This window comes from Oncorhynchus mykiss, chromosome 27 (assembly GCF_057628025.1).
Source record: "Oncorhynchus mykiss isolate SJ-2025 chromosome 27, ASM5762802v1, whole genome shotgun sequence".
Taxonomy (NCBI): domain Eukaryota; kingdom Metazoa; phylum Chordata; class Actinopteri; order Salmoniformes; family Salmonidae; genus Oncorhynchus; species Oncorhynchus mykiss.
The window spans coordinates 27,001,709-27,017,257 of NC_143048.1; the positions used below are offsets into that span (position 1 = coordinate 27,001,709).

Consider the following 15,549-nt stretch of genomic DNA (forward strand, 5'->3'; position numbering starts at 1 on the left):
GACATACTTCCCACACGTTTCTTACAGAAATACAAATGGCTGCTTACATGAAGGCAAACACGTAGTGCCAAACTAAACACGGTCTCCATCGAGCTGAATCTGCTTTCTGGGACTCCCATTAACTGAGCCAGAGAAACCTTGAAATGGCTTTTCATTTTCAGCACAGCAGCTATAGTCAAACCAAAATGAGCTGGTGTAAATTGCAAAAGCTAGTATCCGGCTCTGAGGGCAAGGCCAATGTGTTTTCTGTCAAAGGAGAATGAGAAGGCCATATCAAGGCAGCGCCAAGCTGTGTGTTTCTGTATGATGATCATAACACATCCAGGAACATCGGGATTATACATCACAGGCTTGGAATGTGTTTTACACATTAATTCAGCCATTGTACATACTGTAAGACAAAGCACAGTATGTGAGAGCTATAACACAAGGATGTTATTGTGCAACACTACATCCACCAAAATCTTGAGCGAATTGAAATGAAACTGTACTGGGCTAGAGTTGTACAAATACTGTATTCCTTTGCTAAAAAGAAAAGTAAAGAAAATCCAAGAAGACAAATGTAATGTACAACTGCCACAAATGAAGAGACAGGGGTTCAACGTGTGATAGAAGTATTTTATGTACAGGTCCATTAACCACCCACTGTAAGGAAGCAGCGGGGAGCTTACTTTTAGCAGTCTTTAGGGACATCTTCATATGCTCCGTCGCTCTCTCATCTCAGTCCTGCGCATGATGTTACCCTGAGGGAGGAGGAACAACATATTAGCACCAAAAACATCTGGCTCAAATCGGACAGCAGTGGCGCGAGCCAATTAAATTAACCAAGCGCCTTAAACGGCACCATAAATGACATCTTTCTCCTTCCGGATGATAAATGAGCAGCTGGAAGTGAGCTGAAACACCAAGGCAATACGTAGACTCTGTGCTCATTGTGAAAAAAGTGGAATTGTCTGCAACCAGTGTCCATCCACCAGAAAGCCGTGTCCAGTAACCAGACAGCGTGGCAGATTGATGTAGAGAGAGACACACATACAAACACACACACACAGAGCGAGCACGCACCAGACACACACAGAGCCCGACACACAGCGAGACAGAGCACCAGAGAGAGAGAGAGAGTCATGCTCAACATGAGTTCCTGATATATTTCATATTTTTTTGTTTTTAGAATGAGATAAACACTAATCAAAAAACAATTCCAGACAAGTGATGAACTCTATTCATTCAGAATAGAAAAAAGTAACTTTGCACCTCAAGTTTAGAAGTTGACTCTAGCTAGCTACACAACAAAGACCTAGCCAGCAGACTAACAAGCTAGCCAGAAGAAATGAGCTAGAACAAACGTAGCAAGGGGAGTTAATACAACTACATCAAAACGACCAAACTGAGTGAGTAAACCAAAAAGGAGCACGGACTAACTTTAAACATATCTTGTTTTTGTGTGTAAAGATGTCACTTTTTTCTGGTTTTTGAACTAAATTAGAGCTAGCTAGCAACAGCAGCAGACAAACAAATCGGTTGCTATGGCAACGGGGCAGCAGGACAAAGCAGTAGCAGAGGCCACAGGCACCATGTCCCCACTCACCCTCAGCGCTGAATCCATTCTCTATCCTCCAGAGGCCAAAAATTACAATAGCTTTTAAACAGAAACTTCTAAATGGGAGGCCAGAAACCATTTTTCGCAGATCTCTACAAAAACGGTGATGTGAGTAATCTCATCTTCCTCACTGACCGGGCAAATGCATGGTGCTCAGCAGTGTGCTCTCACTCCCCATCCATAAAGAAAGAGGGAATCTAATGGGTGGAAGCTGAAAATCAAAGAGACAGACAACCCTGACAGCACCATGATAACAATCAACCTCTACCAGACTGGGACTGTCATGGTGCAAGACTATTTCTACACTGAAACAATGTTTTTTATTCGCACTGTTTGTAAACAATAGCTTCTGCCCTCTTAGGGTCAACTTGACCCGCTTATTGATTAGAAAGTATGATTAGAAACCAAGGCAAACTATATTCAATCTGTGATTAGAAACGATAATAAGAAGCTATGACAAAACTATGATAATAAACTATAAAACAACTATGAAGACAGGGCAGTGTGTACGTGAATGATGACCTATTATTTAAGTGTGGAATATATTCTCTCTCTCTCTCTCTCTCTCAGGCTATGAAAAAGACAAAAGATAGGACATTGACTCCTGAGTGTTGAACTTATGCCCACTCTACAGCAACCCTGGTTGTTATATGACCCTGAGGGTCATCTATGAACATTGGAACATCCAACTATTGAAGATGCAAAAAGGGGTTTTCAGAAATACATTTGGTTTGCAGATATGTATTATTATAAAAATAATATAACATTATCATAATCTTTAGTATTATTATGTTACATGTGAGACATAACCAGAAATGTCAACGTAGACAATTTACAAGAATGTGTTTACCAGGCTGTGATGAAAACACTTTAAAGGAGCTCTAATTCAAACATGCAAGGATATATATTTGATACAATTACCCCCTTTAAAACCAACCATCTCAATAATGTTTCTCAGACTAACACACTGTTGAGGCTCCTATTTAGTAAAGAAACAACCACTAAGACAAAACACAACAAGTTGTAATATAATCTGTATACATGTCATTCTATAGGGAAAACAGGTACATTTTGAAAGATTATGATGTTGATGTGATTTTTAATGAATCTCTCAATTTAGGATAACACTGTTTATTTTATACTTTACTTCAATTGTATTATTTATCATGTCTCATACTCGGCTAATATAATGCCATGCAAACCGCTATGGAATTAACCCAGAACAGGTGTGTCTTTTTTTGGATCAATAATTGATCAAGAATTCCCAATAGGCTTGTGTCACGCCCTGACCATAGTTTGCTTTGAATGTTTATAGGTTTTGTTTGGTCAGGGTGTGATCTGAGTGGGCATTCTATGTCTAGTTTCTGTGTTTGGCCTGATATGGTTTTCAATCAGAGGCAGGTGTTAGTCGTTGTCTCTGATTGGGAACCATATTTAGGTAGCCTGTTTTGTCATTGTGGGTGATGTTAGTTGCTTGTGTCAGCACATTTGGTATACAGCGTCACGGTCGTTGTTCATTTATTGTTTTGTTCAGTTTACTTCGCGTTTTCGTCATCCATTAAAACGATGCATTCACACCACGCTGCACTTTGGTCCACTTCTTACGACGATCGTGACAGCTTGATCTGATCCTCAACCCTATTACGACAGCATATAATGCACAGTCATATACAAAACCATAAAACTCTGATAAGAAAACAATGAAAACCTTAACACGACTACACACATTGCCATTATTTTAGTTACCATTCACCAATGGTTGAATTTGGTACTTTTTCTTTGTACATGCACCAAGCCTCCAAGTGTCTGAAAACCGTATTCCTAATGAGAAATATAGTCTAATAAACAAATGTCTGCATAATGAAAGACAAACTGTATCCAACAATGTATTTCGATCTGTATAAAACGTTGATATTGTCAGTAAGGTCACTGAGACTAACAATAGTTATTGTGGGAGGTTTAGGGTTAAAATATATGGGAAGGATCAGGAATGTTAGAGATTTGGTCACTGTGGCGATTTTGAAAGAGGGAGATTAGAACCACAAAGTAATAGGGGGGTAAGAGATCCTAAAGGTAATTTCATATTTCGGTTTAGGGTGTAATAACTTTATGGAAAACAATATTCACACTATGTGGATTATAAACATGTACATACATAGATATTGATGTGTTGGCTCTCTAACAGGGATGAGTGGTGATTCATAGTACAACAGGAGTCTTCTGTAACTTGCAATACATGTTAAATATGTTTTACATACATCCATGACTGAATGGTTTCACAAACTCCCTTTAAAGGGTTTGTAAGAAAGTTGTAACAGGCCTCATTCAACAGTCTAGAGATGAACCTAGAGACACCAAAACATCAACGTTTTGAGCAGCTTGGAGATTATTACCCATGTAAGGGGGGGGGGGGCAAAGAGCTGATTTACCAAACTCTGTACAAACCCGACACTGGGTATGATAACTCTGACGCGTACGTCTAATGATTATTGTAGATGTTTACAACCAATGAGATGTATAAAGGCAAAGAGAGCAACAAATTGACCTAAGTGACCTCAAAGACCGACAGCCTACTTTATAATATAGAATGCAGGGATGTGTAATGAACATGTACCCATTCTAAAACAAAATGGTCTACAGTCAAATGCACCTATAGTTTTTAATGAAGTGGTCGCTGCATTCATTTAGATTATTTCAACATAGTCTAAAACCAGTAAGAACATAGATTGAATGATCTGCTTTTTGCTATTGAGCAAGAGGCCTAACTCATTTCTATGTAAGAAGCCACACTTTTTATATTCAGCTTCTTAATTAACTAACTCATAAATATGTTTTTTTTTAAAGTCAGCTTAACTTATATACTAGTACAACATACTAGGTATATACACACTTCAATCATTAGAATAATTTTCGTATGAAGAAATAGTCTTCATTTTAAAAAACATGCATGTAAATGCCTAGAATTAATACCTATTATTCTTAAATAATATATATCTATACACACACACACACACACACACACACATCACCTTGAAAATTCAACTCCCCTTCAAAAAAAGTTCCATGAGGAAGGAAGGATTCCCCCGATCATCGTTTTATCTGTCCTGGGACTGCTGCCTGGTTTGGAGTTAGGGTAAGGCCGTTAGTACAAAAACGTAGAATAGCATCTGTTTCATCTGCTCTTCCGAAGTCGTTCAGAGTGCACAATTTTCATTTTTAATATCTAAATATTCTTGGGTATGTGGTTATTTGGACTTACGCCGAAAAGTGTGTGATGGTGAAGGGCTACGTAAAGGACAGGGCGCAGTTTGCTTCTGAGAATCCCCGTCTAACAGTCGCTTCCCAATCACTTATGTCCAGTAGCCTTCAGAAATATCCATTAGGAGGGATTCACAGACTTTTTTTTTTTTTATCTGTCTTGGCCGCTAAATATTCTGGGGCTATTGGTCTGTGGGCTTGAAGCTAAAACTGTGCTAACATAGTGTTAAAGTATGCTCCACTAGACTCGCTCTGCGTTCGTGTCCCTAACTAGAGAAAGTACAGAATGAGTTTACAGGGGGGGCATTTTTTGGGGAGATATCATGTATGCAACACCCTGTATATTTGGTTTAGAGATCAAAGGCAGTGAATTCAAACAACAGGAGGGGATATCGAGACATTTTGTCTACAACCGGGGTGGGGGCACCGGGCGCTGATTAGAAATATCAATGTTTAACCCCGGGGGGTCGGCAGATATCTGGACATGCTGTATGCATGATAGTGCAAACCTTGGTTTCAAACGATCCCCTACAGAGAGAAAGTGCCTTGAGTGCAGATGCCTGGGCATTGAACACACACACCCTGGCCCGTCACACGCACACTCACGCACGCACCCTGATTTTCCGTGTCTTTTTTCTTCGCGACAGACCGGGGTGATGATGTAAAATACATTTTCCTATCGTTAAAGGGTGAGATACTGTTTTAAATTCCTTTTATTTAATTCCAAAATATTTAGTACAAACTTTAAGACATGGTAGAATTAATTACCAAATTGTCCTAATATTTAAACATGCATCACGAGTGTTTTATGTAAAAACATTGGAGGCCTCCAGTTGTACATCATTACAAACTTTAATAACCAGTAATGTTTATAACATACCATTGTAGGAAAGGCTATAAAATAATACATTGTTTTTTTTAAGACATTGCATTTCTCTGCGGCAGACCAGGGCATGAGAGAAAAGACAGTTTCCCCTTTCGTTAAAGGGTGAGACATTTTTAAAACCAATGATTTAATTCAAAATATTTAGTACATACATTTTAACACACATTGTAATTCAACATTTTTACTATTTCTTACAGATAAAGGGGCTGGTTAGCCCTGACCATTATCCGTTTCCAATTCACCATCGCAAAGACGCTTGCCCGCTCCATCAAAGCATTTTCCTATCGTTAAAGGGTGAGATAATGTTTTAAATTTCTTTTATTTTTTAAAAGTCAATAAACATGTGTAAAGTGTACACGTTTGTTTCACTGTAGATTTGTTTAAGCCCACCTAGAAACACCTGATTTATCACACAGCATTAATTCATAAGCTGGGTAGAAACTGTTTATCCATAAGTAAAGGCCTTTCATAAAGAGGCTGTCATGATTGACTGTGACACATATTTAACACGTATTGCTTGTTACCGAAGGCTCTCTATGTCTGTACATAGTGTGAAATGTGGTTTCCCTGAAGTTATTACACCCTAAACCTGAAATGACCTTTAGGATCTTTTCTTTGGGGTTCTAATCTCCCCGGTGTACATGCACCGAACATCCATAGGCTGGAGCCATCTGGAAGCTCTGTGCATGTACATATAAAGAGAACTAAATAGGAAACTCAACAGTGTGTTAGGCTGAGAAACATTATTGTAGGCTGTTTAATCACCCTCCCAGACATTCCTGCTTCATAGAGAGCAACCATGGACAATAAAAGGACAATAAAACTGGGGGTGTGGGGCCATACTCTTTCAAAAGTTCAAACACAGAACCTCCAGTTCAACCAGATCCATAGACATCAATCAGCATGACAACTTCAAAGGAATAGATGCAATATAGATATAAAATAACACACCTTCTAACACGTGACAACAGGAACAGGATGTCCTGGCCGGAGGCCCATATTTGGACATGTACGGGTCATCTGGACACAGGGCCATGAATCAATTTTTACCCGTGCCGTCTACTTTATTCTCTCTCCCATGTCCACTACTATTATGATGGCAGGCAGGCAGACAGACACAATGTAAGTAATAACGAACTTGCCATGTCAATAAAGTCAATTGAATTGAGAGAGTGCCAGAGAGACCGAGAGCGAGACAGAAATTGAGAAACCTGTCCAACCAAAAACAGAGACCCGGAAAACCTGAGTCTATGCCTTCACTATGGTGAATCACTAAAACAATACAGAAATCAGCTCAATGTAATTGAATAATCCATAGACTAATCACTTCTGGGAAAATTGGAAAACAAACACGAAGAATTATCTATCCAAAATGGAGATATGGGTAAACCACTTCTCCAATCTTTTTGGCTCTATAACAAAGAACAAAAACATATACATGATCAAATACAAATCTTAGAATCAACTATTAAAGACTACCAGAACCCACTGGATTCTCCAATTACCTTGAATCAGCTACAGGACAAAATAAAAACCCTCCAACCCAAAAAGGCATGTGGTGTTGATGGTATTCAATGAAATGATCAAATATACAGACAACAAATTCAAATTGGCTATACTAAAAAAACTATTTTCCATCATCCTTAGCTCTGGCATCTTCCCCAAAATTTGGAACCAAGGACTGATCACCCCAAGCCACAAAAGTGGAGACAAATTTGACCCCAATAACTGTGGGATAAGCCTCAACAGCAACCTTGGGAAAATCCTCTGCATTATCATTAACAGCAGACTTGTACATTTCCTCAGTGAAAACAATGTACTGAGCAAATGTCAAATTGGCTTTTTACCAAATTACAGTACAACAAACCATGTATTCACCCTGCACACCCTAATTGACAAACAAACCAAAACAAAGGCAAAGTCTTCTTATGCTTTGTTGATTTCAAAAAAGCCCTCTACTCAATTTGGTATGAGGGTCTGCTATACAAATTGATGGAAAGTGATGTTGGGGTAAAACATGCGACATTATAAAATCCATGTACACAAACAAGTGTGAGGTTAAAATAGGCAAAAACACATTTCTTCCCACAGGGCCGTGGGGTGAGACAGATGCAGCTAAAGTCGCACCCTCTTCAACATATATTAACGAATTGGCGCGGGCACTTGAAAAGTCTGCAGCACCCGGCCTCACCCTACTAGAATCTGAAGTCAAATGTCTTGTTTGCTGATGTCCTGGTTCTTCTGTCACCAACCAAGGAGGGCCTACAGCAGTACCTAGATATTCTGTACAGATTCTGCCAGACCTGGGCACCGACAGTAAATCTCAGTAAGATCAAATTAATGGTGTTCCAAAAAAGGTCCAGCCGCCAGGACCACAAATACAAATTCCATCTAGACACTGTTGCCCTAGAACACGCAAAAAAACGATACATACCTTGGCCTAAACATCAGCGCCACAGGTACCTTCCACAAAACTGTGAATGATCTGAGAAACAAGGCAAGAAGGGCATTCTATGCCATCAAAAGGAAGATAAAATTCAACATACCAATTAGGATCTGACAACAAAAAAAAAAACACTTGAATTAGTTAGAACCCATTGCCCTTTATGGTTATGAGGTCTGGGGTTCGCTCACCAACCAATAATTCACAAAATGGGACAAACACCAAATTGAGACTCTGCATGCAGAATTCTGCAAAAATAACCTCAGTGTACAACGTAGAACACCAAATAATGAATACAGAGCAGAATTAGGCCGATACCCGCTACAACCACCTAAAAGGAAGCGATCCCAAACTTCCATACCTTAAGGTAACATTTTGACATTCGCCATATGGAGAAAGTCCATATTGCAAATGTACGGTCCCTTACCAGACGTCCGAAAACGTTTGTAAAATTCGCGGACAGCGTCGGGCCGTGCGGCAGGGCCGGATCTACCGGGAAGTCATCAAACGAACTCTCTCGGACATTTGGTTTCTGTTTTATAAAATAATCAAATTTGTCATTTTTCCGCTGTCCCAGTAAATCCCACAAGAGGGCATAAGCAATCATATTGCAAATGTACAAAACGTCACGAATAACGAAACCTTATCTCCTAAACGGAAAATATTTCGAAGCCGAAACTTGGTGAGCATAAGTTTGGCATAATGGGCAGTTGGCCCCGAACAAGATGGCGTCTAGGCCTCAACGGTTTTTGAGTTATGGCTATTTTTCTGGGAAAAAAGGTCCAAAATGAAAATAGAGCAATCATTTTTCCGCTTCACGTCAAAGTCAAGGAATCTCCGGTGTCAATAAAAAACGAACCAGCCATTTATCTATCGTCATTTAAGAGAAATCGTACAATGTCAAATTGGTGATGTTTAAAAAAATATAACTATTTTTGAACAGTTATAGATCCAGTTGCAGGGTGTTCATACAAATATTTTTAAAGTGTGCTGCGGAGCTCTGTGAGATCTGTGATTTTCTATGATTTTCTGAAATAACAAACACTCACTAAACCCTCCGTAAATAACTCAGTTCTTAAGGCAAAGACTTAAAACTCAGGATTCTGTAAAGGCATACCCCAATCAGGATATGAGTTTATTTATAGCTTCCTGTGCCAACCGGAAATGCCTTAAATGGTGTCATAGTGGCTGTTTCCAAGGGTTGAAAAGGTCAGGTCTTTTCAAAACTTCATGTGTGATTAGGCAACCCCCATGAACTGTAAGTCAGTAATTTTTCCCATAAAATGTCAAAGAAACTAAATCACACACACACACACACAGCAAGGATGGAGTGACAAAGAAACCTGTTCTAGACCTCAGGTCGATAGTGCGTGGCGAGTTACTTGGCTCTAGAAGGTTCTCGGACCGAGAAACAGCCTCGTACATCTGCAATGACTTCAATTCATTTTGACCATTTCGAAAATGACGACATTTAGAAAAGTCTCCGAGACGCAAGACTAGGTGCACTGAAACCGGCTTGGCCCATAGAGACGGACCCCAATGTTTCTGTCCGATAGCTCATTCAAGGACCCCGTAGCAAGGCGGGGTGGATTTTCAGCACCAATTAGGGTCTTGCTCGGGCACCGAAGGACCTATTGAGCCGAAACTCGGGATTCGGGGTTGCCTCACATAGGCCTACACATAATGTCCGAACCCGCAGCTAGAACGTAACTATGTGTTTTACGTTTTTATTATGTTTTATACTGAAGGCGCTTTGAATTATGGGCCTGCTCTGAAATATGTGATGGTTGGATTCTAAATGAGTTGGAAAAAGTGGGTTTGGTGTCAATTGGTATCAGTTTGGTGTCAGAATGACATCTATTTGACTGATGGACACTGACTTGCTGGTTGACTTTTGTACATTTGCAATATGTTTAAACGGAGAGGGACCATCACCAAAATGGCATTCTGAAATCAACACAAAAAATGGCATCACCATAGTCTCCAGACTGTGCCGAGTTCAACGAGACGCCCCGCTTGACCGTAGCTCGCTCTGAGTGCAGCGACCTTGAAAAACAGAAGGCCCAAAATTAAGCCTGGCCCTAAATGTAATTTGCTTTTGGGTGACAGTGAGAGAACCGTTAGGGTGAGAAGCACAATTCGACCTCATGAGCTCATGAGGTCCTCCCGATCCGTGCAAGCCTAACCTTGAGCGTGTGGCATTAACCCTTAACAGTAAATCACCGTTTTTTGATCTCACAGATTACAATGACTTCTCTCCCCATAGGAATACATTGCCTGCACCCCTAAATTCAACCTGAAGCCTAGGTGGGTTATGAATGCCGTATGAACCTGTCTTCGATGACAGTCCATCAGGCCACTATGAGGTCTACCTGTGTTGATTCTAAGCTTCCTAGACCAACCGGAAGTGGTTAAAATCACCCTAAAAGTGTATATCCATACCCTACCTGCAGTTTGATAGAAAGAGTGCATTCAACCCTGTGTAAATCAGTCCGTTTTTATGGTAAAAACTCAGGATTCTGTAAAAGCATACCCCAATGAGGATGTGTGTTGACTTATAGCTTCCTGTGCCAACCGGAAGTGCCATAATTGGTGTCACAGGGGCTGTTTTGAAGGGTTAAAAAAGTCGGATCTTTCCAAAACTTCATCAGTAATTTTTCCCATAAAATGTAAAAGAAACTAAATCACACACACACACACACACACACACACACACACACACACACACACACACACACACACACACACACACACACACACACACACACACACACACACACACACACACACACACACACACACACAGCTTGGAAGGAGGGACACATTGGGGTGCGTAGAGACATACACTGCCTGCATTAGTTAACCTTGCTGGAACTTTTAAAGAACCATCAGACCTCGAGTTCCGAAACTTTAGAAACCTGTTCTAGACCTCAGGTCGATAGTGCGTGGTGAGTTACGTGGCTCTAGAAGGTTCTCGGACCGAGAAACAGCCTCGTACATTTGCAATAACTTCAATTAATTTTTGCATCACGAAAATGACGACATTTAGAAATGTCCCAGAGTCGCAAGACTAGGTGCATTGCGACCGCCTCGGCCCATATAGACGGACCCCAACGTTTCTGTCCGATTGCTCATTCAAGGACCCCGTAGCAAGGCATGGAAAAAAGTGGATTTTCAGCACCAGTTAGGGTCTTGCTCGGGCACCAAATGATCTATCAAGCCGAAACTTGGGATTCGGGGTCGCCTCAGCTAGGCCTACACATAACATCAGAACTGGACCCGCAGCTAGAACGTAACTACGTGTTTTACGTTTTTATTATGGTTTGAACAGAAGGCGCTGTGAATTTTTGGTCAGCTCTGAAGTATGTGATAGTTGGCTAATAAACGAGTTGGAAAAAGTGGGTTTGGTGTCAGTTTGGTGTCAGATTGATATCTAATTGACTGATGGACGGTGACTTGCTGGTGACTCTTGTCCATTTGCAATATGTTTAAACAGTGAGGTACCATCACCAAAGTGACATTCTGAAATCAACCCTAACGAGCGATGGAGAGGAACCAGAATCACTGCCCAGCCATCCTGTGTTCATGAGGCCAGTCAATTTTGCATTCCTGCAGGATTTTTGAGCACGACAAATTCGTGATGGTAAATGCCCATTGAAACATATTGCAAATGCACGTGCACTTGCAATATGATGATTCAACAGTGAAAAAACATCACCAAATGGACATGATGAAGTCAACATAACGAGCGATGGAAAGGAACAACTATCACTGCCCGGCCATCCTGTGTTCATCAGGCCAGTCAATTTTGCATTTCTGCAGTATTTTTGAACATGTCAAATTTCTTATGGCATTTGGCCCCAAAAATAGTGACTTTTGACTTCCTATGAAATCATATATCACATCAAAATATTGTATGTGAGTATAAAAGAACTGCCATTGCAGGCGAAACCCTGAGGAAAATCAAAATATTTTGAAAACTCCATGTTCCATAGCCTCCCATTGCTCCATTTAAAGGGATATCAAACAGATTCCTTTTCCTATCGCTTCCTCAGTCTTCAGACAGTTTCAGGCTTTTATTTTGAAAAATGAGCCAGAACGATAACATTGTGTCAAGTGGTCACATGAGTTTTGCTCGCGCAACAGAATTTGGACAGCTATTGTTTTTCCCTCTCCTACTGTGAAAGACATTTGCGGTTGATATATTGTCGATTATATACTTTAAATTGATTAGAAAAAAAACGTTTGACATGTTTGTGGACATTACGGATATTATTTGGAATTTTAGTCTGCGTTGGCGTGACCACTCTTTCCTGTGGATTTCTGAACATAATGCGCCAAACAAACAGAGGTATTTTGGATATAAAAAAATAATCTTTATGGAACAAAAGGAACATTTGTTGTGTAACTGGGAGTGTCGTGAGTGAAAACATCCGAAGAGCAAAGGTAAACGATTAATTTGATTGCTTTTCTGATTTTCGTGACCAAGCTACCTGATGCTAAGTGTACTTAATGTTTTGTCATGCGATCGATAAACTTACAAACGCTTGGATTGCTTTCGCTGTAAAACATAATTTCAAAATCTGACACGACAGGTGGATTAACAAAAGGCTAAACTGTGTTTTCCTATATTGCACTTGTGATTTCATGAATATAAATATTTTTTGTAATATTCATTGAATGTAGCGCTATACTATTCAGTGGTTGTTGATGACAATTATCCCGCTTAAGGGATGGGTAGTGCCTACTTTTTCCAAACATAAAAATAGTGCCCCCTAGCTTCAAGAGGTTAAGAAAACACCACAATGCCCTCGGGTTGCTGGATCTCTCAATGTTAATCTGAGAAAACAAAATCTATTGAAGTTAACATTAGTAATCTTATTATGCACTAACTATGCTACTCTTTATAACCAGTCATACCTCAATACTAGGACCAGTGGGCTGACCTACAATAAACTGAACACGCACTGTGTGTTGCTGTATAAGACTATAGGCATATACATTTCAGGTTTTTTTTTAATATCATGCTTAGGCCTAATCCAAGAATGCTGAGGACACTAAAGTCATTAATAGAAAACAAGACTGTCAGCACTTTTACAATCAAAGAAAGAAAAAATGTATAGCCTAACAGTTTTACATTTTCACTGTTGTGTGGAGCTTCAATAGTTTGTTATCTTTCAGAAAAAACAATGATTTAGCTGAATATAACACAATGGACATTGCATGTTGCTCAACATGCATGACAGTTTGCGGACAGTCATAACTGCCAAAGCCAACCTCATTGCACTTCATTTCATGGGCCAGATTTCATTTCAGAGGGCAACTCACAACATGTCCCTGCTGACAGAGCGACAGCATGTGGGGAATCAAACTAAATAGACGCTCTCGTGATTCTGTTTACAGACTGCTTAGGGAGACTATAGGGAAGTGAAAATGAAAGGAAAACATCTTCCACCATCCCGGACCCAATGTTACAACTTCCACAACCATTTTTCAAACTTTCCTAAAACAATTGTGAAGCCATCAAACTGCCATGATGCACTCGTTTTTCACTTTACATTTTTGTTAAGTTTTTCCAACGAAATATGGTTTTGTTCATCATTCATAAAAATGACCAAATTGAGTGTGCCCTGTTTCTGTCTCAATTAATGTGCTGTAACTTGGCAACCAAACAGCATAACATTTACAAATTGGTTATTAGCTACAAAGTATTAATCCTATGCTAAACAAATCGATTCGCAAACGGATGTCAAAGTAAGTTCAGAAAAGTATACATTGAGCATTTTGATTTAAGAACTGTTAAATTAAAATAGGTTTTAGTTGCCTCTATGCGATTGCATGGCATGCAACAACTATTTCCTGAATTATTAAAATTAGCCAGCTAAATCAGTATTTGGCAGCTGTGGTTGATAGAAGAAACACTTTAAAAAGCAAATGGGAATTCACTTACCAGTAATGTAGTTAACAAATGTGGCAATCCGAAGCAGAATAGCATAGGCATGTAAGCGAACGTTAGTAACGTTAAACTCTCTCTGAGATGCAAGAAATAGGCGTTTTAATGCGCCAAATGGGAGGCGCCGTGGTTTCCGTTTCAATGGTTATGGCTACACGACTTGAAAACATGGACACATACCACATTTAAGAAGCAAATACTTTTTCATATCAAATTCATAATATGTTGGCTGTAATCTAACGGGCTGCTAACTCCGCAGGCAGAGTGAACGATCCATTGGAATGTAGTCAGCACAACGCCTACCCTTTTTCAAAATGTTTATTTTTGGCACATGCGCAGCGCATGCAGTTCTTGAGCCACTTACAGAAAATGATTCATCAATTTATTGATTGAATGAATGCTGTCTGTATTTAAAGTAGTTCTGAAGTAAGTACAATTAAATGTGCTTTTTTCCTGTGAACTACAAACATTTTCACACATTCTCAAGTCATATTTTATAATAGCCTATTTATTTATATTTATTCAAAAATAAAAAATGTGTGATGAGAAAATGGCATCACCCACAGTTGACAATATTGGATTTGTTTTGTCTGATAGAGCTAGTGGGCAGCGTTTGTCCTTGAGCCTGAGTGAGAAGGCTGATGCCCAAAGGGAAGAAATATCCAGTACTCTCTCATTTGTTCATGAGATCCATGAGCAGGTTTAGCTCTTTTTTTTCTTTACTAGGCAAGTCAGTTAAGAACAAATTATTATTTTCAATGATGGCCTAGGAACAGTGGGTTAACTGCCTGTTCAGGGGCAGAACGCTCTAACCACTACCCTGAACAATATGCCAACATATTTGAGTGAAGCGAGAATATTGTAGCGCTAGGTCAGGTTGGTATTACCTGCTGTGTGCACACAGGATTTTTATTTGTAAGGGGAAAAGAGATACTCAAGAGGAATGTCTCTTTCATATGTAAATGTTGCTCAACTTCAGAATAAATGTATCATTACCTTCTCGTATTGTATTAAGTTGTAATTTTATGATACTGTAGATGTCTAATGTAACAAAATGGATCCACCCCTGTCCTAAATTTACTGGACTTTGAACTTCTAATTCCTGACATCAGACTGCAAACTTTGAAAGCCAATAACCAAATGGAGAGCAAATGTTTGCTTCTTCTTTGACCAAGGGCAGTGTCAGAGCCCTGTAAAAAACAGATAGGAGAACTGCCCATCTCTGCTTGGTTGTAACTGCGTGGGAGAAGTCCGTTTTCCATTTCAGTTTTCACATCACATTTGAAGTGCAAGTAATCTACATCTTGCAGTCTCTTCTGTGTGTGTCTTTGCACATATTCCTGACTAAGGTAATAGTAATTAGGTCATATCTACTGTGTGAAACTTTACAAACTTAAGGGTGTCTCCTT

The 15,549-nt window shown here is 39.7% G+C and overlaps 1 protein-coding gene across 5 annotated transcripts in view; it reads right to left on the reverse strand.

The window, feature by feature from the left end:
- The window catches only part of LOC110507861 (CMP-N-acetylneuraminate-beta-galactosamide-alpha-2,3-sialyltransferase 4), a 31,960-nt gene extending 17,481 nt beyond the window's left edge, over positions 1-14,479 (reverse strand). For 2 of the 5 annotated variants that reach the window (XM_036964902.2, XM_090223766.1), the window contains exons 1-2: positions 14,138-14,475; positions 672-743 (exon numbers count right to left, since the gene is read on the reverse strand). In XM_036964902.2, coding sequence (XP_036820797.1) covers positions 672-699 — 28 coding nt within the window. In that variant the 5' untranslated portion in view covers positions 700-743; positions 14,138-14,475. Of the gene's footprint in view, positions 1-671; positions 744-8,178; positions 8,230-14,137 lie in introns of all 5 variants that reach the window. The other 3 variants (XM_090223765.1, XM_021588235.3, XM_090223767.1) reach the window with 3 other exon arrangements.
- Between the last annotated feature and the right edge of the window lie 1,070 nt (positions 14,480-15,549).